The sequence below is a fragment of the Mus caroli genome, unplaced genomic scaffold (assembly GCF_978045245.1).
Source record: "Mus caroli unplaced genomic scaffold, Mus_caroli_1 scaffold_19, whole genome shotgun sequence".
NCBI lineage: Eukaryota > Metazoa > Chordata > Mammalia > Rodentia > Muridae > Mus > Mus caroli.
The window spans coordinates 63,941,260-63,966,516 of NW_028227274.1; the positions used below are offsets into that span (position 1 = coordinate 63,941,260).

Sequence of the window (25,257 nt, forward strand, 5' to 3'; positions counted from 1 at the left end):
TTAACTCTGTGCATGTGTGTGCCTCTTTGCGTGTGTGTGTGTGTTCGAGTATGTGCAGGCAGGTGTAGCAGGCCAGAGCCCCTGGAGCTGGAGGTATAGTCAGTTGTGAGCTGCCCAATATATGTGATGGGATCTGGTCCTCAGAATGAGCAGTGCGCACTTTTAACTACTGAGCCATCTCGAGTCTCCTTTGTGGCCTCTAAATCTGGCATGCTGTATATTAAATTCTTTTGAGCTCTCTCTGTCCCGTTTGCATTTCTAGACAAACTGTTCTCAAGCATTTTCTTCTAGAAGTCCTAGAGCATCCTTCCCCTGTCATCATCAGAAGATGAAGTTTCCTTGCTTGCCTTTACTCTTCTTTCCTCCCCACCCCCCAGCCCCGTGTTGCAGAGTCAGCCCAAGGCTAAGATGCACTAGGCAGGTGCATCACTGCCAAGTTGTACCCACAGCCTTTGGGCTTTATTATTTTAGAGAGACTCTGCTCTTACCCAGGCTGATCTTGCCCAAATGCAGGGGTTACAGATGTGGGCCACTGGCTTTCAGACGAAGACTTTTTTTTTGGCACTGCTCTCCTAAGTGCTAATTCTGTCTTGCCCCAGTTTACACGGTAGTGTTGCTGCCGCTCACTCAGGGAACCTGTATTCTCTCGAAGTAATCTTCTAAGTATGTGTGTCTGCCGTGTGTGTGTCTGTCTGTGGCTTACCTCAGTTAGCCAGTTCTCGTTAGGAGTTCCGCTTGTGGCAGGTGATTTGGGAACAGCGGCTCACTAGCTCTGGGAAGAGAGGTACACACACAATCAGTGTGTGTGGTGCATGCTTTGAGTCATCCCCATTTAAATGAGATCTGGAAATAAAGTGCTCTCTCTCTGAGCTAACTGTGAAGCTGCAACCCAGGAAAGAAACTGCTCTGCTTGGCCAGGAGACCATTTCTCACTGTAGACGCAGTGTGTGGAACTGTAGTAAAGGGCAGCGGTAATTGACTTTGCATCTGCCTCCCCCCGCCACCCCCCCCTCCCCCCCAGCTTCGGTGTCCTGGCTTCTGCATCCTGTGTGTTGCAGGCCTGAGCTCTAAGTTTACCTGGGAGGGGATGCTCTGGGCCATGGTCTCTAGACTTTCTCACCCTTCCCCTGTTACTCTTCCCTGGCTGTATTGCTCCCTAAAAGAACAAATTGAAACATAGAAGTGTTTTCCTTGTTGCTCAGGTAATTCCTCACGTATGCAAAGTGGGTGCTGAGCCTCACAGTCCAACCTCTTAAGGGACATCAGGCCTCGCCCCTCCTCCATCATGTGCTCAATTTCAGGCTCCTGGCCGCTGGCCCACCAGGCTCAGGGGTACTGTGACCTTTCAGCCAGCTTTCTAGTTCCACTTTACTGTTGACAAGTAACATTAGTTTTTTTTTTTTAAATTCCCTGAGCAAATGAGGCTACTCCCAGAGAAGAAAGTCGCTTTGCCCAAGCATCACAAACACACAAACAGTGTGTGTTCTGAGGACAGTAAGCTTAATTTTCAGAGACATAAATCCACATATGTATTTCTTCTGATTTCTTCTCTTGCAGGCCACGCACTGCTGAGCTAAACTGCTGGTTCTCCTACTGAGTTGACGAGCAGCCTCAGTCTGTGCCAATTAAGGGAAAATTTCTTTGACTTTAAACCAAAAGGAAGGGAAAGTCAGATTCGGTTAAACCACAAAGAAGCCACATGCTCTCCTGTGCTCAGTGTGTCCCCTAAGCCCAGAGGACACGCATTTTGCCCTGTATTCATCCCAGAAGGGCTAGTGGAATCAATCGCTCTCCCCTTTGGTGCCGTGGAAGCCCACTTCCACTCTCTGCAGCAAGGACAGTTATGCAACCTGAGGCTGAGTAGTTAAGTAGACAGTGTCCTAAGTTCAGAAACATGGGTAGAATGCAGACATCGAGGGGAGTGCTTCCGAATGGAATGGAGGCGAGGCACGCAACAGTGACCAAGAGAGGATCGCAGGAGTAAGTGTGGGGTCTGCACACTGGTGTGTGTGCGTCTGTATACAATGTAGGGAAGATCCCTGTGCCCCCTCTGGGATCAGTGTCCACACCCTCCCAGCCTAAGAGCTGCAGGACTCACGTGCTTGGCTGAGGCTGGACTCCTTCCTTCCGGCTCTGATATGGGTGGGGAGCCTCAGCTGCTGACTGTGCATAGTTGGGAGAGAGGGAGTTGAGGTAATGGTGACGCCAGTGATGTCGATAGAACAAGTTATGTATTTGATATGTATTGTAACAAGCCACTGTTTGTTATTAAATCGTGACGGATGATAATGTAAGTGTTTGGCTTTAATGGAACACATGGCCCTTGCTCTTTGAGATTTTCTTTTCTTTTGTCATTGTACTATTATAAAAGTAGTGTAATCACATTGCTTTAGATAGGGGAGAAGCCAGGGGGGAAGAGAGACTGACTTCTCATCTTAACACAAGCGGGTCATCTTTGGCATTCTGTTTTATTATTTAAGCTTTTCAACTTAATGTTTTGTGCTTGTTCAGCTCCTGTGACCCCATTCCGCTCTTTCCACCACCACCAGAGCCTGGCGGACTCCTGCTGTTTGCACTTTGTAGCACTTAGGGCTCGTTTCTTAACGTCCTTAAGCCTTATCTCCTCTTCTGTAAAATGGAAGTATTACTGACTTCATAGATTATGAGAAATAAATGATATGATGTATTAATATTTAAATCTATATAAAGTTCCTAATGTATTGAAAGGACTTAATTCACTGCTTGGCTCATGGTGAAATGCAGCCAGTCCATGTCTATATGTATATTTATATCTACGTACATACGTGAGATGTGCATTCAGCTATGGGTGTGTGCATATGTGTATGTGTAGACATATATGTATAATGGTTTTTGACTTCTTTTAGAAATGAAAGCATGAGTTTTATTTTCAAGTAAGTGCGCCTCCTGGGACGCCTGGGATAATGGCTTGGGATGGAAGGAAGCTAGAAGACCCGCAGTCAACAAAGCAAGTGACTGCGATGCCTGCCTCCCGCTAGCAGGCTCGTATCCAGTGCTGCTGTCCACTGGCTTCCCTTGTTGTGGCAAGTGCTAACCTTTGAAGAATGTGTTCCCAGGAGTGGCATCTGTTAACGACACTAACCTCATCAATGCTGCCTGTACTGCTCTTACTTTGTGATTATAATAAACATTTTATGGGATAAAACTTGTATTTTAGTCCTTTCAGGAGAAAAGCCAAGAAATAACTTTCAAGTGAGTTTTGTTTAATTCTTAATAGAAGTCACTTCAAAGCCTAAACTTAAATTTTTGGGCTTCATTCAAAATAACCATGAAGAATTAAAAGATATTTTTTAAATTGCTGTCAGTCTGAAGGTATTTTTAATTTGACCTTAGTGCAAATGGTCCATCTCAGAATGCAAGCAGCATTTGCTATGGAACAGATGTCTGAGGAGTGTGTGCATTTCATTCTCTTGAACTTGCTTCCAATATGGTAGTCAGTTTATACTGACTAAATATTTTTATTTATGTTTTAAATATGTTTAAAATAGGCTATTTAGTTTTTTTGATAATTCGTGAAGTATTTTTCCTTGAAGGTGATTTCAATCTTTATTTTAATACAGTCAGATTTTAAGCTTTGTAAAATTTCTTATGCTCTGCAAACTTCAGTTTAATGTCCAAATTTATGTTATTTGGGCTTGGGTGCTTTGATTTCAATTATAAATCATATTATCACCAGCTCATCCATTCAAAGGCCAACTTAGGTATAAGAAGAAGATCAGCTCCTAAGCCATTCTTTTTGTGTTCCTGAATTTAAGATTTAAATAATTGAAGTGACTGGGGAAGAAGAAGAAGAAATTGGATTAACTGGGGTTAATTTCTTTTTTCCCGAGGCAAGTTCTGGATTGTGGGGATTGCAGCTCCTGTTGGGCCTGTGAGCTCGGTAGCGTGCGACAGAGTATCTGTGAGCACAGTTTACATGAAGACCTTGTTTAACCCTTTGCTCTGGGACAAAAATGCAAAAGAGACAGAACTGGAAACATTAAAGCCGTGTTTTCTTCATCTCACCCTTTGGCAGGAGCCTGCCTCCGTAGTAATTCTCATTTTTGTTTTACAGGGTGACAGTAGCACGTAACCTTCATGTTAGCTCTTCCCTCGGGCATGGGAGTCCTTTCTAGCAGTGTTTAGGATGAGCCTCGTAACTAACTGTACTGCTTAACTAAGGTGATTTGCATACCAGCCGTGCCTAGCAGGACCAATCGTGTCTCCCCCTTTGGTTTATTTAGAAGACTTGCACTGTCTGCCAGATGCTGCTTCCTAACCAGTGCAGCTATGCGTCACACCAGAGAATCCATCAGCACAAATCTCCCTACACCTGCCCCGAGTGCGGGGCCATCTGCAGGTCGGTGCACTTCCAGAACCACATCACCAAGAACTGTCTGCACTACACGCGGAGAGTTGGTTTTCGGTCAGTATGCCCTTCCCTGATACCTGCGCTGCGATTTTTGACGGGCCTGTGCACATGCGTAATAATTCTCAGGGTTAACCTGGCGATAACTACAGCTCACAGATCCTCACAGATCCTGGTAGTTGAGTTGATCCATTTGAATCCTTTAATGCCCCGTTGGCCTTGCCAGTCCGTACAGATGAGGATAAGGGGCAAGGTAGATGCATGCTTGGAGCTTGGGCATGACCAGCAAACAGCCTTTGCATCCTTTATTGTCATTGTCCTCACGTATCCTCTGCAGGAGTACAGTGCGTTTCTGTATCTCTTACTGTTTCTTTCCTAACAGATACAGGCATGATGGATTGTGGTAACCACACAGAAGGGCCCGGTGGATAACCTTTTCTGATATCCATCTTTGGAGTTTCCCCTTGAAACTCCCCTCGTGCCTCCTGCCCCACAGTTCCAGCCTCTTTGTCTTTACACTGACCCTGGAGATTCCCAGATGTGTGTTTTTGACATCTGCTGACTTTCATGTTACTTTAGCCAGTGTCAGGTGATGATCTACTTTGCTCTCAGACTTTGTTTCTTAAATACAATCCCATCCCACTTACCTTGATCTCATGAAAATCCCTCAAGGGACGGTCTTGGGTGACATAATGTCTTTGTTCCGGCGGAGGTGTCACGGTGGCACCGGCTTATCTTACTGTTTGGTTAGACTGTTAATGTGCAGTGGTTTTTGCTCAGTCCTAATTCTGTCGCCCATTTTATAAAGATTGGTGTGGTTTGATGACGTGACTTTAGTTTGGTTTATGTTTGGAGATCACCAATTCCTGGGTGGCTCTGCCAAGTTTTCTTTCTTTGCCATCTTCTTCCTCTTTAAGATTTATTTCTTTTTGTTTCATGGGTGTAGGTGTTTTGCCTGCATGTATGGTCACCATATGTGTGTATTGCCTGATGCGGTCAGAAGAGGAGCTCAGATCTCTTAAACCTAGAGTTACAGATGGTTGTGAGCTGCCATGGGGGTGCCCGGAATTGAACTCGGGTTTTTTTTGAAGAACAGCCAGTGCTCTTTAACTGCTGAGCCATCTCTCCAGCCCCCCTCTGCTTAGTTTTCCAACCATCTTTAATCTTACGCCTCCACATTTGTGGTGCACAAATGCTTTATGGATTGAGATCTAACCTGGACTGAGAGGAAACCTTTAGTGTAGAAAACAAGAAGCCAGGGTTTGTTTGTTTTTTCCTTTGTGCTAGATTTGCTTGTTATGACTTGTGAGAAATTCCTCTGTCCTCTGTGGTACCCAGTAGCCAGGGGGGCGGGGCAGGGGGGGGAGATGACCTGCCTCCGACCCCCTGGGATGTGACAGTTGAACAGGATGGTCCACAGACCCACACAGCGCTCCTTTGGTTTTTACCACATGCTTGGGAACTGTGAGCGGATTCCGGGCACAGCCGTGGAAGCAGCTGCGTGCGGCTCACTCGCCGCTGGTCTCTGCCACCAGCCGAGTGCTGTTTGTTCCCAGATTTCCGCAGTGAAACAGGCTAAATCAGAATGAATAGAGGATGGCCTTCTGTGCTCTGAGTTATTCCTGGTATCTTTCCTAAAGCAGAGATCTCACATGTAGACTGATCGCTGCACCTGACTGTGGAAAGTGTTCTGTCCTTCATTTGTCCCAGGCTGATTTAAGTTGGGTGCTTTCAATTTTACATTTCAAAATTTGACATTTTTATTAACTCTAGATTTCCCCCACTGGACTGGAAGGTATTCAAACTAGGAAAACAAGTTAGAGGGTTTGTGTCTTTGCTCTTGATGCAGTGTCCTACTAGGAACCCCTGGCTGATTTGGAACTAGCTAAGTAGACTAGGCTGGCCTCATGCCGCATCTTACTCTCCAGAGCTGGATTATCAGTAAGTGTCCCGGGCCCACCTGCCATGTTTGTTTGTTGGGGAGTTTAGTTCATGTTGACTCCTCCTACCCTCCTTCTCTCTGTCTGTCTGTCTCTGTGTGTTTCTCTGTCTCTTTCTCTCTCTCTCTCTCTCTGTCTCTGTCTCTTCCTTTGTTTCTGAGATCCTTTCTTTGTGTAGCCCTGGCTGTCCTAGACCTCGGTCCGTAGACTTCCAGCCTTGAACTCAGACATCCTCTTGCTTCTTCCTTCTGAGTGCTTGGTTTAAAGGCCTGTGCCACTACTGCCTGGCTTATGTTGACTTCTTAAGAAAAAAAAATATAAATAAAAGCTTAAAACATTTCCCTGCCCTTTCCTGCCACCCCACCCCACCTTTGTTGACGAAGGGTCTTATATTGTAGCCCAAGCTGCCTTGAAATAGTTTAGCCTGGGCCTAAAACCCAGTGCTTCCATGTCCAGTCCTCGTACTGTTTTAAGTAATGAAGTGGTTGCTGTTTCTTGACTGGGCGTGGCAGCGTGGTCCTGCCTTGTTTCCCGCCCCACCTCCTCGTCTCTGTATGTTCTTTTTAGAGATTTCCTTTAGGCCCCCAGCCCTGCCTCTGTTCCTTCTGAGGGGGAGCTTATCTCTTTGGTCCTATTGTGTCTGTCTCTTAAATACTGACCAGCCATGTCTGGATTCTGCTTAACGTGTAGTAAATGTCAGTTACAAATAAAAGTCAAGTATTCTTCTGAATTTTCCTGTCTCCTGATACATGCAGTTAGGAAGAGATTATTATAGGGTTGTATATTGTTTTTGTTTTTTAATGTTGTTCCAACTTTTTATTTTTATTTTTTAAAGATTTATGTATATGAGCACACTGCAGCTGTCTTCAGTCACACCAGAAGAGGGCATCAGATCCCATTACAGATGGTTGTGAGCCACCATGAGGTTGCTGGGATTTGAACTCAGGGCCTTTGGAAGAACAGTCAGTGCTCTTAACCACTGAGCCATCTCTCCAGGCCCCAGGGTTGTATATTGTAAACATTTTTTTTAATCAAAAAATAGTAGGAGAGCTAGGTATGGTGGCACATGCCTGCCATCCCAGAACTTGTGAGGCCGATGCTTTGGTAGCGTTGTGATACGCAAGGGGTATCTGAAATCCTCACTTGTAGGCCTCTGGTGCCCTGGACCTAGCCTGCCCTTTCTCTTCCCCCTGTTTCCCTTGGCCTCGTGGTTCCTTTTAGACCGGCCGAGTCCTTGCCACTTCTGCTGCCAACTCAGAACCACATTTTACGCTGCTTCTGCCCAGGGAGCTTTCTCCTGTGCCAAGTGGCTCTGGAGCGCAGCGCACACTTCCTGGCTCCTTTGTGTCTTGCTCTTTGGCTTCCAATGCAACCTAGCCCTATGTTTGGTGAGAAGATGCGTGTGCCTGTGGTAAGGTCGACCCTGGGCAGCATTCGGGCGGCACTGGACAGGTGTACTCATCAGCCCCAGCCTCAGATTCTAGCCTCTCTGTCTGTGGTCACACACTCCTGGATGTGCCTGATTTCATCTGTGGGTCTCCTCACCAAGGCCAAGAATTGAGTTCTTGTAGTAAGTACCCTGACCCCTGTAGTCGATAGCTTCTAGGGGAAGGTGGGACTAAGCTGCTCTGTTCAGTTCTTATTTTACAAACAAGTATCTGCAGACAGGAGCATGCACCTGTTCGGGACAATCTGTAAGGTGACCCAGAAGGAGTTCAGTATGCTGGGTTGGCTTCTGTGTTGACAGCAGTGCTCCTGATAAGACACTGGGGCGTCCTATTATTCTCTTGTTCTCAGTGTTTTAGTGAATTCTTGCACACTGTGCCCTAAGACGGTGAAACTGCCTGGCAGTAGTGGTGCACGCCTTTAATTCCAGCACGTGGGAGGCAGAGGCAGGCAGATCTCTGAGTTTGAGGGCAGCTTTCCTAGGATAGCCAGAGTCACACAGAGAAACCCTGTCTCAAAACCAACCAACCACTTACCCACCCACCCACTCAACCAACCAACCATCTAACCACCCACCCAACCAACCAAACAAGAAAACTCCAAAATCCAAAAACGAAACTGAGACTACCCTGCAATTTTGTAGAAAACAAAGCCTTCTGTGCTCTGCGCTGTAGAACATGCCCTCTGTGTAGCGTTACAGGAGATACCTCCATGGGTCCATGTGCCTCTAAGCCTGGAAGGGTAGAAGTGTCTGGCATGGTGTCCCAGAGGGCATGCCCTGTCAGCAGATTTCTTTCTTAGGTGACTTGCATATATGTGACTAGGAACATGTTTGTCCAGTCACACAAGAGGCATGTTCTCTCAGATGGTTCCCAAGAGCTGCGGTGAACATTCTTAAGTTTCCATATGGGAAGCAAGAAGAGTCCATGATCAAATGGAGGTGTTACCAGTATTGCTGAGAGTCGGTGTTTAGAGATGAGTGGGTTGAGGGGTGGGGTGGGTAGAGACGAGTGGGTTGGGTGGGTAGGTATCATGGTTTCAAACTTTGTTTTTGTGGGGTTAGATTTTAGCAGGGAGTGAGCTGATTCTCTTACTCAGAGACTCAGAAGCTTGCACGCAGCCTGTTCTTTCCGAGATGCTCACTCTTCAGAAGATGGAATTTAAAGACCAAATATGATGAACACAGTCAGATTTGTTTTCCTGCAGACAAAACCTAGGGGCTGACTTTTACCACCCTTTGGGTCACCATGCAGTGCAGGTAGAAGATACATTGACCACACCAGTGTGTACCAGGAGACTGTAGGTCATACCCTTTCCGTGTACCCCTCTTTGTCCCTCTGTTGAGGGTATGTAGGTGCAGATTTGAAGGCCTCCGTCATTGGCAAGGTCTTTTGTATGGCACTAAGACAGGTGGTAACGGCAGGCTCTACAATCAGTCCAGTACACGATGTCCTTCCCTAATCCAGGATCCCCACGATCTTGCTGGGTCCCCTGGTCCTGATCTGGCCCTCGTGGTCCATTAGCCTCACTACGTACACACACACACACACACACACACACACACACACACACTTACTTCTTCAAAATGTTAAAGATGCTCCAAACATTGACCATTTGTACTTTGTGATCTACACTCTTAACCACACAGAACTGTCTTCATTATGTTGCAAGCAGAAAAAGGCAAAGTACCTTCCAAAAGCCAGGAGAAACCTCTGCGGGCTGTGAGCTATGTTCATGTCTGACACAGTGACATTCACTCTCGGTGTTCGGTGGTCTGTGCTAATGACAGTGTTGTTTCTCTAACAGATGTGTACATTGCAATGTTGTGTACTCTGATGTGGCTGCACTGAAGTCTCACATTCAAGGCTCTCACTGTGAAGTCTTCTACAAGTGCCCTATCTGTCCAATGGCGTTTAAGTCTGCCCCAAGCACACATTCCCACGCCTACACGCAGCATCCTGGCGTCAAGATAGGAGAACCAAAGTAAGTCACCCCACGGCTGAGTTTACTCCACTGCTCTAGTGCTCATTTAGAGGAGGTTGTCATTGTAGCAAATACAATTTAAAACCTGGACATTTGTCGGCTATGTTAATTGGGATGTGTGAAGTTCTGCTCGTAGCTCAGCAAGTCAGCCTAGCTTTTCCAGGGAAAGTCAGCATCGCTTAGCAAATGAACACGCGCCCAGTTTTATTCTTCGCTTTAGTTTTTTTTTTTTTAAAGATTTATTTATTTATTATATGTAAGTACACTGTAGCTGACTTCAGACACACCAGAAGAGGGAGTGAGATCTCATTACGAATGGTTGTGAGCCACCATGTGGTTGCTGGGAATTGAATTCAGGACCTTTGGAAGAGCAGTCAGTGCTCTTAACCTCTGAGCCATCTCTCTCCAGCCCCCACCCATTTTATTCTTAAGATGATTTTTTTTTTTAGCAAGTAAGTTTTAGGAAAAAATTAAAATATAAAACCAGAAATCCCAAACTGTGTCACGTTCCATATTTCCGTAGTCTGTTTATGGTAGCATACGCCTTTCCCAGCAACATTCAAAAGGCTAAGTCAGCTGGAGACACTAGTAACTGAATTTAACTGTATAGCTAGGGCAGGTCATTGATTAGTGGAAGTAAATTTGATTTTACTTAATGTTTTTGCTTTAGGGCTGTTGAACAGACAGGTCTACCTGCCTGTCTGCTGCAAGGGCCAGTCAGTGGAGGGCAAGGGAGGAGGAGGAGTGGGCACAGAGGCAGGACTGTGTTACACCATCTGCCAGTTGGGTAGCCTGGGACCTTTATCTGTGTCAATCTCTCCTATAAGTGCCAGGTCAGCCGTGCCCTGTGGTCTGAGAGATTGGAAGGAGGCGGAGTGGTTGAAGTTTGTAGCCCGAGGTGCCTGTGTGGGCTGTGCAGGAACTCCATGCGCAATGGCTCACTCCCTCATTGTGTGAGGAACCTGTGAACACACTGTGTGCTTGGTGGTGGTCGTTTTATTTCTGGGCTCATTATGGCTGTGTGAAGTGTGCTAACTGGGAGGTTACATTAGCTGTGCCAGTATTTTGGTGCAATTTTGTGTGTAACTTCATTATTGAAGATCCACAAGGGAAAGAGATGTAGATAATGCAATATAATATCCGTACTTCTTTATATCACACACACACACATATATATATAATGTCCAGGTTTTGTTTTGTAGGTTTGGGGAAAATATGATTATATATATATACAAATGACTGTTTAGTAAAACACTGTTAAAATCTATTTATTCAAATAGGTCTTGATCTTTAAAGGAGGCAAATGACAAATTAGGGGGTTCACATCGGAAGGGACGTTCTCTTCCAGGGACAGGGATTGATGAGATTAGTGAACCTGTCTCCAGCGTTTACTCTGAGAAAACTTGTGCAAACTAACACATCCTTTTCCTCACGATGAATATAGCTACTGGTTCTTCATTCAAATAAGTCAAATATTCTGTCTGGACCGTAGGTATAAACTGGAAACAGAGGATAGTAGCTTAAGATGAGTTAAAGCACTATTGCTCAAGTTTGAGCACAGTAGGTCTAAAATTTTTATAGTTTTACTTTAAGGGAGTTTTTTTACAGAAAGCAGTATTCCCCTGCTCTTTATTCACAATTTAAATTTTTATAATTTCTGTTAATCAAGATCAGCTACGGACCGAAATTATTAAGTGCAAAATTCTAGAATTAAGCTATTTGTAGGTTCTAAATTATACCCTGTTCTAGATCACAGGGCCCCTTCCTGCCTTGCTTCATCACCACATGAACACCCTTTGTCCAGCATGTCTATGCTCTGTATGCCACCTGCCTGGCAGCCTTAGTAGGCAGCTTGGCGAGGGTGGTGCCATCACTGCCCACGAGAAGCAGTAAACCACTTCCTTCAATGAAAGAAGCTACAGTCCTAGGCCTTGGAAGAGAACTCCATATGCTAAAGTCTGTGATTAGAGCAAATGAGCAAAGGTTCTCCCCAGAAACAGTGGACAAGGAAAGTGAAGTCAGTGCTAATTACCTGTCACCTCAGCGAGGAGACGTAGGTAAGAGTGCGTGCTGCCGAGATGGAGAAGCTGTCTGATGAGAGCGTACAGCGAGCGTCTCTGTGGTTCTGATCACTTTGGGCTATTAGAACAGATTCCCCCTAGGAAGAAGGAAACTGCATAGGAAAATATTATCTTGATTTTCTTTTTCTTTTCACCCTGTTGGGGACAGGATTGAACTGCCTGGCTCAGGTTAACCTCCAGCTCACTGTCCTCCTACCACGGACCCCGCAGTACTAGATTATAGGTGTGTGACCCCACTCTGAGCCAGCTTCCTTTTTATATAGTCTTTAATTTGTTTTATTTTGTTTTTTACTCTCAGGTTTCTTTAATAAGCAAACACCTAAACACAGGCATAAGCTGCTGTGTTTTAAATTGCAAAATAAAAATGGCATACTGGTGAAATGAAAGGCAGAAGGCCCAGCCCAATGCAGCTGTGTGTCAGCAGCCTTAGCTTGTGTTCGTCCTGTCCTTGGTCCTCCGCTCTTGGCTGAGGCCAGCCCTGCCCTCAGCTGCCTCTCCAGTGAGTTCTGCTTATTGCCCTCCTTGCTACTTTCGCCCATCCAAGCTAATGTGAAACTACTTATCCTGTGGCCGTTTGGGGTCACTTGGAATTAGTTAAAAGCAAGCCAGTGGCCTTGCAATCAGAGCATCTTCAGGGGCTGACCCTCGAAGTAGTGCTTGGAGGGCTGTGGTTATGCAACGGATTCAGAGTTACCCAAATGACTTCTTCAGTTTCTCACCACTCAGTATCCGTTTCTGTACCGAGGATGCAGATGTGTGAGCATAGACCAGAAGTCCTGCAGTTTCAGCACCTCAACTTGCAAAATACCGTGTCCCAGATACACCGTAAGCGCTTTGTTTCTTATTTTCTAGGATGTGGGTGCGCATATTTCCCCTGCTATCTAAAAGGGCACTTTGAAACCTCTTTAATGATTGCTGGATACTTTATGTTACTTTGAGCATGCATTCGTCAGGCTGAAATGATAGTTCCTAAGTTGGGAGCTGTATAAGGGACAGAATTGAGGCGAGCGCCTGAGAAATAAAGCCTACAGTGTTGCTGTATCAGCATGGTCGGGGGACCCCCTAGGTCTCTGGGGAAAGACCTTGGCATTGGGGTTAATTCATTAATACATCAAACAAATGACCTCACGACTCTGATCCAGATGAAGGTAGTGTCCGTCAGCTGGCCAGGGTTATGAGAACCAGTTCCATTGTAGAGAGCAGTGCTTCCTGCCTGCTGGGATTTAATCAGTAGCTCCCATTAGCAGTTCCAGGGCTCCAAGCCCCCTGTTTATTTGTTTTTGTTTCCCACACATGTCCAGCAGGGTCTGGAGAACTGGGGCTGCAGCACACTTTGGTACCCCCCTTACCCCACCCTCAGTGTTCTGGCTGCCTAGGTGCTCACGTCACACCCAGGGTTTAGAAGTGTTTTTCCAGTCCTTCCCAGTGCTGAATTACCCTCTCCCCAGCATGCACACAGCACCGTGGACCCCAGGTCTCACCAGCTTGCTTATCTCTGCCTTTGCATGGAGGGTTTTCCCTCCCACCCCCAGTTTGGGAAACCTCCCCCTTTCTCTTGCCACAGACTGTTTCCCCCTCCCCCCAGGCTTTTCCGCTGTCGTCAGGCGGTTTGCTCCGTGTTCATGATTTGTCCCTTCAAACCGTAGTGTGAGTGTGTGGGCCTCTTGTTATTTGCTGATTCTAGCACAGCAGCAGTGACTGCTGCTTTGAATGGTTCTTACTCCACAGAAATGGTGGCAGTACTGAGAACTGGGTACTGAGACCGTTCTGGGAACCCTTTCTCCAGAATCCCTGGGTTTGCACGGCCTGGTCCCTTCTGGCTTGCTCACATCTCAGTCTGCCTTGCATCCTTGGGAGACACGGGACAGCACAGCCTGGTACTCAGTATGTTCTTCCCTTTCTGGAAGCACACTCATAAAAGTCATCACACACAGCCCCTATTCAGGATGTCTGTGCTGATCACCATGCCAGCTGGTTCCGAGCGTGGCTTCCGAGCTTGCCAGCTGCACAGACCGTGTCCAGGCTCCTGACCAGGGTGTGCCTTTTGGGTTTATGGCCTTGTCTCTGTCCTTCCTCCAGAACAGTTGAACACCACCTGCCCACCCCCCACCCCACCCCCCACCCCACCCCCCACCCCCCATGTTCCAGAGGAAGCAGCTTTCATTCTTGGGTGGCCTCCTCGTCTGACCCTGCTTTCTCAGAGTCAGCCGAGGCTCTCATCACAGAACGAGGCCACACAACTTCTCAGTGGGTCACAATGGGCACTCGGCCAGTGACCGCCTCTCCTGATAGTGATCCTGTCACCTTTTTGAGCTTGATTGGCTTCTGCCATATTTCTGCAAGAGGTTCAGGGCCGACTCTTCTCCTCTGTGCGCTTTTTGAGTTGAGATCTTGCTATGTTGCCAGGGTAGCCTGGAACTCAGCTCTTTCTGTGGGATTGTAGAAACTCCCCACCGCTCCTGGCTCATTAGTGTTTCACGGGGAGGCTCTTTGATAATATACCAACAACTCAGTCATCCGCTTCCTCAGAAAGATGCTAAGTAACCCTGCCATGCGATTTTGTATCTTCCCCCCAAGAAGAAAATGAGAGCCATACCTGTTGTGATTTTTTTAAGTGTGTGTGTGTTTGTGTGTGTGTGTTCACACACATGTATGCAGGAAGTCAGAGATTTCCTAGAGCTGGAGCTATAGGCAGTTGTGAGCAACTTGACATGGGGCCCTGCTGGGACCGAACTTGGACTCCTCTGCAAATGCATACTTGTACCCATGCCATAGCTACATCCCAAGGCTTTCTTTTTTCAAATGCTTGCATCTTAACTATAGGGAATCCATAAAATAAACATAAGCAGAGCAGTAGAGCAAGCACATTATATATATATATATATATATATATATATATATATATATATATACACACACACACACACACACACACACATATAATCATCCCTAGAGACAATGGTAATTCTAAGCTTTCTAATTCTTTACCATTTGAGAAATGTGATCATGGGACTAGAGAGATGCCTCTACAGTTAAGAACACTTCCTGCTCTTCCAGAGGACCTGAGTTCAGCACTCATGTCTGGGTCTCCCATTGGCATGTAATTCTAGCTGTCAGGGATCTAACACCTTCTTCTGACCTCCAAGGACACCCACATATATGTGTCATATATGTTTGCATGTGGCACACACATAAAATATAACCAATCAGTAGTAAGAAGGAATGTATACATATCATAATTAATATACTGCCTTGTTTCAATTTTCCTGAAATCTTTATAAGCACTTTTTTTCAAAAATATTCTCTACGTGATGGTTTGTTTCATTGGACACTGAGGCTCTTCACATTAAGCAGTTCCAAACAGTAAGGGGATAGCTAGCATCCTTGGACACCTGACGCTGTGATGGTGAAGTATCACAGGGGACCAGCACTGGGCTGCGTGAGGAAAGCCTGGCAGGAATGAGCTGGACTTTTCTTGTCCATCTGTAGTGAAGGTGAAAAGTGCTGCTTTGGCAAGACCTTAGAAAAAACGCGTGGTCTTCTGGTTTCATTTCACAGTCCTCTGTGAGAAAGGAGAGTTAAAGCTGTAGCCATAAAAGAAATTATTTATATTACCACCACCACCATCGTCATCATTAATATAGAGTCTTTTTATTTAGCCCTGACCAGGGTGATATTTGCTATAAACTGGGCTGGCCTTGAACTCATAGCAACTCCTTCTGCATCACTTTTCAAGTGTTGGGAGTATAGGCATCCACCAGCATGCTGGGCTGAATTACAGGTCTGTGACAGCATTGTCCAGGAGAGTTTGAAGCTGTGCGAGGAGCTCTCATGAGAACACACTGGAGAAATCCAGACGGGCTCATGGGCCTCCCTTCTCTGACTTTGCTCACACTTGACACTCCCAGCGACAACCCCCCCACCCCCACCCCCACCCCCGCCGTTCTCTTTAGCCAGTAGTTCCCCTTCGTTTCTCAGTTTCTCCTAGACTCTTCATGCCTGTTCCACAGTCTTTCAAAGGAGCCAGGTTTTCATAGGACCTCCAGGATGACCTGGAGCAGTAAGGAAGGGGTGTGTGCCCCAGCTGCACACAGCGGGGGGTGTTGCACACGCCCCAATCCCACCAAACACCCGCACTGGAGCTTTGAGCTTCAGGAAAGATCTAACTGGGTAGAAGAGATTTGCTTAGAAGGTTCTAAGTTGGTAAATATTAAGTTAAGGAGGTGGATTGAGATGATGCATTGGGTATGGAAATGGTGTCTACTGTGTGGGTACCGTAAACCATTTTTAAGAAGCATTGAGGTTTCCTATGGTGTGTGTGTGTGTTTATCTCTGTGATTGTGCATTGGCGTACATATTTCTGCGTTAAATTTGGTATAGAAAGGATGATATTCAAGAGAAAAATGGCTAATTTTAAATGTAAACTCAGAATATGCAAGTATTAGAGTTTGGGTGTCTTTAGTTCTTTAATCAAATTATTTTTCTAGTTAGGGTACCATCATTGAGCTGTATTGCTTTGTTTGACCTCACCTAAAGAAACAAAAACCACTCCACATTCTTTCTTGGGTTAGGATGCACTGTTCAGTTGAATTGTCCTTTTCAATCTTTATTTTCAAAGAGAGGAAGGAGGGAGGAGGGTGGAGAGAGAGACAGAGACACACACAGAGAGAGATAGAGAGAAATTGATGGTTTGATTTTGATGTTTCTTGCTGTGTGTTACAGTACCAGTAGGCTTTGTACAAACATGCCCATCGCAGCATGGTTAAGCTTTCTAAACAAATGTTGCTGAGTGTGTCTTAGAACCAAAGACTTACCTGCTGTGATTGAGCAATGTCGGTTGTCTTAAAGCTTGCCTCACAGCTAAAATGTTCTCGTGTGTCTCCTGTCAATGACTTCTACCCCCGAGTTCCTTAGATGCTAAGTAGTGGCTTTGACGTGAGCCGAGGCTGACTGACTGTATCTCGCTGCGCTTCTTCTGTTCTAGAATAATCTATAAGTGTTCCATGTGCGACACTGTGTTCACTCTGCAAACCTTGCTGTATCGCCACTTTGACCAGCACACTGACAACCAGAAGGTGTCTGTTTTCAAGTGTCCAGACTGTTCTCTTTTATATGCCCAGAAGCAACTTATGATGGACCATATCAAGGTGTGTGTGCGCGTCTCTCCTCCCGTCTAAGTGAACCGCAGATTCATGCATGGTTGTAGGCCCTGGCCGAGCTGCAGATTTCTGTAGAGCATGCTGCTACATTGAGGGGAAGAGATGGATACCGGCCCATTGCCACATGTTGTCTTCATGTTCAGTTGGCTTTGGGGTGCTGTGTATCCAGGAGTCTTGCTCTGTCTCCCCAAGACTGCTGAAAAGGAACAGGCGTGCATGCTCTGGTTTAAATAAAGTTATTAGGGCTCTCTGTATGTACATGAAACTGATGACTGTGAAGTTTTCTCTAAAATATGAGGTTTATTTTTGTTTAATTATGTCTGTTTGGGTATGTGCATGGGGTTCAAATGCCCTTAGAGGCAGAGGTCAGACTCTCCTGGAGCTGGAACAGGCTGTCATAATCTGTGACGTGGGCACTGGGAAATGAACCCGGGTCTTCTGCAAGTTCAATATGTGCCCTTAACTGCTGAACTATCTCTTTAGCTTTTGTAGTTGTCTGTTCTGAGAATTCTGTCATACAGGATGAAGAAATAGGAGTTTTGATGAGTTATACTAATTTATATAAATATTGATACATTCAGAAAAATTGGTTCCCCCCTTTGAAATTATATAAGCTTTTAACTTTTTATTGTATTTGATACCCTTTAGTTTTTCGTTTTTGTTTTTTGGCTTTTTTCTCCCTATGAAAATAGCATATAATTCAGGTATGATGGCAGATATTAAGTTGGAGGCAGAGGCAGGAGGATCTCTGAGTTGAAGGCCAGCCTGGTTTACATGGCAAGTTCTAGGTTAGCCAGGGCCGCATAGTTATACCTTATCTCATTAAATTTATATTCTGTGTATGAGGTTTTGCCTGTGTGATGTATGTGCACTGTAGCCTGGTTCCTTCTGAGGTCAGAAGAGGGCATCTGTTCCCCTGTAAGTGGATTCTCTTGCAGAGAGTAATAAGTGTTCTTAGCCACTGAGTTAGTTGATGGTAAACATTTAGGGTCGACTGGGTGTTGAACCTGCTGTAGTATTTGGTATTCATTTGGATTCTCTTCTTTCCACCCCCTCAGGAGGCACCAAGCTCCTCTGTCAGCCTCAAAGGCTCATGTAATTACAGGTTGCTTGCTTTTCCTGAGGTAGGGCCTTACGATGACAGGCTAGGTTACCTACTATGGAAACCAAACCATGGTGGCCTTGATTTTCCCGAAATCTTCCTGCTCCTGCCTCCTCGTGGCGAGTGCTGCTGCCAGAGAGCTATGGCTTCTTACTTTTCCCTGTGAAAGGGAGGCAGCCTCGCTGGAGGTTGCCTCTCGAAGGACTGCTGAGAGTTGGTTTCTGGAACTTAATCTTGGCACCAGCAAGTGGTTAGTGTACTCCGGGGTGTGGGTCTCCTTGTAATCGTGAACATGGATGGATGGAGGACGGAGGACCTGACCCCGAGCCGCAGGCCTGGATTGGTTTTAGTCACCTGAACTAACCGGCCTGTGTGATAAGAAGGCAATGGGACTGGTTTTATTTTAAATAAATCCTATTGTCCTTAAACTCCTGTTATTATGCTTGGTAGGTAAGAATAAATACCTTTTTTTTTGGTTTTTCGAGACAGGGTTTCTCTGTGTAGCCCCGGCTGTCCTGGAACTCATTCTGTAGACCAGGCTGGCCTCGAACTCAGAAATCCGCCTGCCTCTGCCTCCCGAGTGCTGAGATTAAAGGCATACCTACCATGCCCGGCTTAAATACAATTTTTTAGAGGCATGTTTATGTTTAAAGTGATGCATCTCTTGTTTCAAATTTAGCTTGTCTAATACCTGTAATGCCCCTCTGATATATAGTCATGAAGCAGAACTGGAATGGGGGTGTGTTAGGGAGGTGGTCTTGCTCTCTCTCTCCCCCTCCTTCCCTCCCTCCCTCATTCTTTTCTGTTCTCACACTCATTAATTCTGTCAGTCTGTCTGACTCTCAGTCTCTCTGTCTGTCTCTCTCCCCTCTTGCTCTCTTCTGTTCTCTTTCACATTCATCCACTCATATTCTCTCTCTCTTTCTCTCTCTCTCTCTGCGTGTGTGTGTCAGGTGGCCCATTTTTAGTTGATTCACATTAATAATATCTCTGTTCTTCCAGAATCCGTGCTCATTTACTTTGTAGGAGGTCCTTACACAACATACCGACATTCACATTTAGGCGAACGTTTCATTTATGCTCATCTGAGTGAGCTGTTACAAGAGCTAAGGGAAAATCAGTCCTGAAAGAATTAAGTTGTATTACTATTTTTTTTTTAGATGGTTCTAAGGATTTCATGTGCTAGGTACATTTGCATTCCTTTCATTAAAAAGACAGCTGGCTTTCGCCTTGCTTTTACTCGAGTGTGTATGCCTGCATTTAGCACGGACTCCAGTGCTCTGCCTTGTCTTGACAGAACCCTCACTTCTTTTCCATGATTTCTGTCCCCAAAGTTACTTTGTGTCCCTGCCCCCTCTTCCATTTACATAGAAGCTTATGGAAAGTTTAAGGATTGAGGCTCCTTCACGTGCATTTTAAATATTAAGAAACATTAAAAACTCGGGTTGAAGAGAGAGTGTAGTTATTAAAATGGATGGATGACGGCCTGGTCATTCCATGGACACATGTCAAGCTTGCACGCACACATTCACGTACACATGCATGCATGCATAATTGCACACACACACACACACACACAAGTGTAAGCAGACAAGTTGTGTACTGAGGCACAAACTAGGTACCTTCTGTGCACATAGAAGTCTGGCATGTACATGGAAAATAAATAGGTGTGACGGTAAGGAAATTGTCCACCTTGCTTCCCCCTGATCAGACATTGCTCTCAACTCCATGGGTGGGCCTGTTGACTCTTGTGTCCTTTCCTGGCGAGAATACCATACAACTCACCTTTCTTCCTGGGCAGGACTGTGTGGAAGAAGGCCACTAATGCTGGTGTTGTTTAGAAAGCATCCCAGGGGAGGGGAGGTACAGAATGATGTCATCTTGACAACTCAGGGAGGGTGGGGCACCAAGCCTTCCATAGAGTTAGTCTCTGTGACCGTGGGAACCCTGATGTCAGAGGTCCTGAACAGATAAGCTATGTCTCAAGGCACAGGCTTGCTGCCTTTAGTACAGAGCCAACAAAAATGACAGTGAGCCAGTCTTTAGAATCAACTGCATTAATTAGATCTGGTGGTACAGGCCCAAACCTCAGCTACTGGAGTCATAAGTTCAAAGCTTGCTTGAGCAAGCCAGCCTCAGCAACCTGATGAGACTGTCTCAAAATAAAAGGTGGGAAGGAAGCCGCATATGTCCTATGGAATGCTTGCCAGGAATGCGCTCAGCCCCACACTCAAGGCTTAGAATGGGAGGAACAAAAAGGGTCTCATTTTACTGACTTTATCCCACCCACATTCAGAATCCTATAGGTTCAGGATAGCTGTTTGTTGGCTTCTGTATTAGTGATAATAAACAACTACTCGATTTTAAAAGAGTTTTTGAGTACCTACTGGGTACATTCAGAGAAACTGTACACTCCTAGTAAAGGGGAGTTGGGAGGTGAGAATTACCCCCAAGCCCTGATGGTACTTGTACCCAAAGTTTCCAAAAATATGCAAAGCAGCATGTCTTGCTGGATCATGGGCCTTGATACTTCTGCACATGAGCCTACTTAAACAGTTCTGCAAGTGGGAAATGGTCTCCCACAGGGAGGGAAGAGCCAGTATGTTTCAGGACAGGGGCCTGCCTTCAGACAGCGTTAAATGGTGCTGATGGGTAAGCTTTAGAGAGGTATGTGGAACTATGGTCAGTATGATGGCTCAGTGTTAAGGCACCCGCTGACCTGAGTTTGATCTCCAGGGCCACCCTGAGCGGTGGAATGAGACACCTCACTCCCGCTAGACACCTGGCCTCACATGCACCTGCACTGTGGCATGTGCACATCCACACACACAATCACAGCACACGCACACAACATAGGTAAATGTTAAAAATGGAACTAAAACACATAGCAGAGCCGTCATGAAAGTTATGTATTATTGTGCTTCTTTATAGGGCTAGTGAGATCACTCTCTGGATAAAGGTACCTGCTGCCGTCCTAATGGCCTGGGTCTCCTTCCCAGGACCTACATGGCACAAGGAGGGAACCGACTCCTGCAAGTTACCCTCTGAACTCCACACAAGTTAAAACAGTTAATGTTTCTTTATCTGGCTCCCTCCCTTCCCCCTCCCCCCACTTTATTTTTGAGAGGGAGTCTCACTATATCACCCTAGACTGCATAGAACTTGTTACATGGACTAGACTGGCCTCAAATTTACAGCCATCTGCCTGCCTTAGTGGATTTAAAGGTGTTTGCTACCATGCTCGGCTCCACTGTTTTTAATTCATCTTGATTTATTTAAAAATTTTTTGTGACAAGAGGGTCACTGTGTAGCCCAGGCTGGCCTGGAACTTTCTGTGGAAGAGATCTTTCTGCCTCTGTCTCCTGAGTGCTAGGATTACAGGTGTGCAGCGCCATGTCTGACTTCTCCCTTATGTGTTTAAAAATGTCTATTTCTAGTTTAGGAGATACTTCTCTGAATGATTGTCAAATTCTGTTGAAACGGTGTGATTTGTGATAGGCGTTTCTTTTCTCTTTACTATGCAGTCTATGCATGGAACATTGAAAAGTATTGAAGGGCCTCCAAACTTGGGTATAAACTTGCCTTTGAGCGTTAAGCCTGCAACTCAGAATTCAGCAAACCACAGCAGAGAGGATGCCAAGTCCGTGAATGGGAAAGAGAAACTGGAAAAGAAGTCTCCATCTCCTGCAAAGAAATCCACAGAACCCAAGAAGATGGCCAGTCTCGGGTGGACGTGTTGGGAGTGTGACCGTCTGTTCACACAGAGGGATGTGTATCTGTCTCACATGAGGAAAGAGCATGGGAAGGTCAGTGAGAGTGACATCCATGCTCCGGCACCAGGAGGGGACGCTGGTGGATGCTGGTGACCCTCTTGCCATTCAGTCTCTGCCAGTAGTTAGGATTAGTGTGACCTCAATGTCCGTGTGCCTCACTTGCTTTATCTGTGGAATGGACATTCCCAACCCCTTCCAGTCCTACCTGCCTTCCCTCGTACACTCAATAGTAGCAGTGACTTGTCGGTCTGTTGATAGCTGAGGATGCTACAGATGGGGCTAAGGCTCATCCGAGTGCTTGTGACCAGCAAGGAAGAGAGGAGGTGCAGAGGCAGCAGTGATGCTGACTGCTGCCAGCCTGGTTCTGCTTCTGTCCTCTGGGTACCCAGGTACCATTGCACACCAGGCTGGGCAGAAGGAATGAAGCATATTTGGGCAGTGGGTTCCACAGAACTTTAGTCTGGCAGTGAGAGCCGGGGAGGAATAGCCTTCTCTGAGATGGTTTTCAGTGACGCAGCTCTCTTTTTAATGACGTTAACAAAGGCTGTATAAACCCTGGGGAGTGGGCAGGGGTTTGGGGGGAACTGTATGTTATTGGTTGGTGTCAAGGTGCTGGGAAGGGTTCATTTGCATGAAGAGGAATCCCAGGTGCTTGCTGGATACATCTTTACCGCACGAGAGAGGAAGTTAATTAAACCTGTGTGATTTAGCCACAGGGCTTCAAGACTACCTCAAGGGTGGCAAAGATGGGGGGTCACACAGACTCCATGCCCTGGGACATGCAGGCTCAGAACTGGGGAGGCGCAGTCCTTACTCCTGCTGCTCTTTTTTTTTTCTTTTTTTAAAAAGATTTATTTATTTATTATATGTAAGTACACTGTAGCTGTCTTCAGACACTCCAGAAGAGGGAGTCAGATCTTGTTACGGATGGTTGTGAGCCACCATGTGGTTGCTGGGATTTGAACTCCTGACCTTCGGAAGAGCAGTCGGGTGTTCTTACCCACTGAGCCATCTCACCAGCCCACTCCTGCTGCTCTTAAGATGAGATTTTCGGGGTATGGATATGTCTTGCCCTCACTCTTGCTCTTTTCGGGGGTCCCCCAGTTGCGTGGCTTTCCTGACTCACCCCCCCCAAGAGTGCGTCTGTTGGCTTTGTGAGTCACCTAGAGTTTGCAGTACAAGGGTGAACTTCATGCCTTACAAGCTCTCAACCTTGACTCCTGAAGTCAGTCAACAAATGGTTGTATCTCTCTCTTTTATGATTTATTTATTTTTACTTTGTGTGTATGTGTGTATGAGCATGCGCACCATGTGTATACAGTGTTCACAGGGACTTAAGAGAGCGTCAGATCCTTTGGAGCTGACAACTTGTTGTGAGCCCTGGGTGCTGGGAATTGAACCTCGGTCCTATGAGAGCACTCAGTACTGTTGAGCTTCTCTCTAGCCCTAGTTTTCTTTTTTTAAGATCATAAATCTACATTACTAAGTGGTAAGAATTTTAAACCACCTTAAAAGGGCCAGTGAGATGGTTCAACAGGTAAAAGCACTTGCTGCCATGTCTGGTGACCTGAGCTCAATCCCAGGACCCACACAGTAGAAGGAGAGAGCAGACAAGTAGCCTTTGGCTGTAACACTCAAGGGCATGTCATATGGACACACATGCGTAGAATGAATAAATGTAAAAAAAAAAAACAACCCTATTAGACTTAATAAATTAAGCACAATTACTTTTATATTACCTATTACTGTATTTGGATACCATATTAGGCTGTGTTCACATTTTCTGATTGTTTGGGATGCAGAATGAATCCATAGGAGGAGTCTCTGAATTTTTATTTTAAATGTGCCATTCAGTTATTGTGAAAATGACACTGTTTGACCGATAGGTTCTCTTTAACGTTACTGGGTTTGGGGTGTGTGTGTGTGTGTGTGTGTGTGTGTGTGTGTGTGTCTGTGGGTAGGTAGGTGCCCTGGCTCTGATGTAGAGGTCAGAGGACAACCTTGTGTGTAGGTACTCCTTCATCTTGTTGGAGACAGAGTCTTTTGTTCACTGCTGCGTCCACTGAGCTGGCTGGACCATGAGTTTCCAGGAGATCATCTGTCTCTGCCTCTGTCTCTCGGCTCACTGTGAGAGTGCTGGGATATGCACTCCTAAGGAGGAGCTTTGCGTGGGTTCTGGGGTCCCAGTTGCAGGTCCTGGTTCTTTCCTGCTTTGAGCCGTCTCCTGAGCCTCAGGTTGAAGTTTTTAGATAAAATTATGTCCTAGGTATTTTTATTTTATGTATATTGGTGTTTTGACTGCATGTGTGTCTGTATGAGAGTGTTGGATCTCCTGGAACAGGAGTTACAGGGAGTTGTGCGGTGCCATGTGGTTGCAGGGAATTGAACTCAGGACCTCTGGAAGAGCAGTCGGTGCTCTTATCTGCTGAGCCATCTCTCCAGCCACTGCACTTTTGTTCTTATATCATATCATGAGGAATATAGCTTGCCACACTTTTGATGATACTAAAATTGATTTGTGGGTTCAAAGGCATAATAGTTTTAAAGAAAAAAAATCTATCATCTTATGGCTTTAACCTTCATCTAGCTTTGTCCTTGTGCAGGAATGATTAGCAACTAGTTTGTACTGGACCTTGAAGAACTTACTATGCGGAGTAGTCGTTGTCACATTTATTACTCCACCTCATTTATTTATACTGTTTATTGAACCAGTTATAAAGCTCATGTGTTTCCTTTTGGCCGCTGAAATGCTATACATTCTTCCCCCATTTCAGGGACTCCGAGCTAAGGCGGCAACTTTTGCATTTGCTTTGATACATTATCTCTTTAGATGAAATGAGAGTTCCTTGTGGGCTGTGTCTGGCTTCATCTAGGTAGCTATGAGTTCTTGTATATTATTCTCCTTGGCAGCAGAGAACATTTTCTAAAGGACAGATCTGACCATGTCTCATCCCTCCCTAAGACACTGTGTTCACCTCTCTTGAGAGAGCCATGTCTTTGTGCTTTCCTGGGTCTGTTCCTCGGGCAGCCCGGACGTCCTTTCAGTGTTCCAGACACTGCCCATTTGCTTCTGAGACTCTTCCAGTCTAGTAGTGTGAGAGACCACACTTCTCTGGTGGCTAACGTCTTATCCTTTAGGTCTCAGCTAGGACAGCACCTCATCTAGAAATTCTTTCTCGGTCCCCTGATAACTAATGATTTCTTTTTCTTGAATGTTTTAGTAGCATCCATTGCTTGTTTCTCCCACTAAATGTCCCCTCTCCATTTTGTCTGTGGGCTCTCTGGTTTGCACTTCATAGTGGGTTGAAAATACTTCTTGCATTAGCATGAGTGAGTTCTACTTTGGAAGGCATCTTGCCCTCTTAGACCTAACCTTCCCTCTGAAG

General features: G+C 45.7%; 1 protein-coding gene across 10 annotated transcripts in view; it reads left to right on the forward strand.

The window, feature by feature from the left end:
• Positions 1-25,257, forward strand: part of Znf532 (zinc finger protein 532) — a 108,827-nt gene that overhangs the window by 54,243 nt on the left and 29,327 nt on the right. For 9 of the 10 annotated variants that reach the window (XM_029471791.2, XM_085833610.1, XM_029471793.2 and 6 more), the window contains 4 exons: positions 4,263-4,444; positions 9,580-9,756; positions 16,822-16,984; positions 21,623-21,904. The exons of the other annotated variant lie outside the window; for it this stretch is intronic. In XM_029471791.2, the coding sequence (XP_029327651.1) occupies positions 4,263-4,444; positions 9,580-9,756; positions 16,822-16,984; positions 21,623-21,904 (804 nt within the window). The remainder of the gene's footprint in view (positions 1-4,262; positions 4,445-9,579; positions 9,757-16,821; positions 16,985-21,622; positions 21,905-25,257) is intronic. 10 annotated transcript variants of the gene reach the window in all.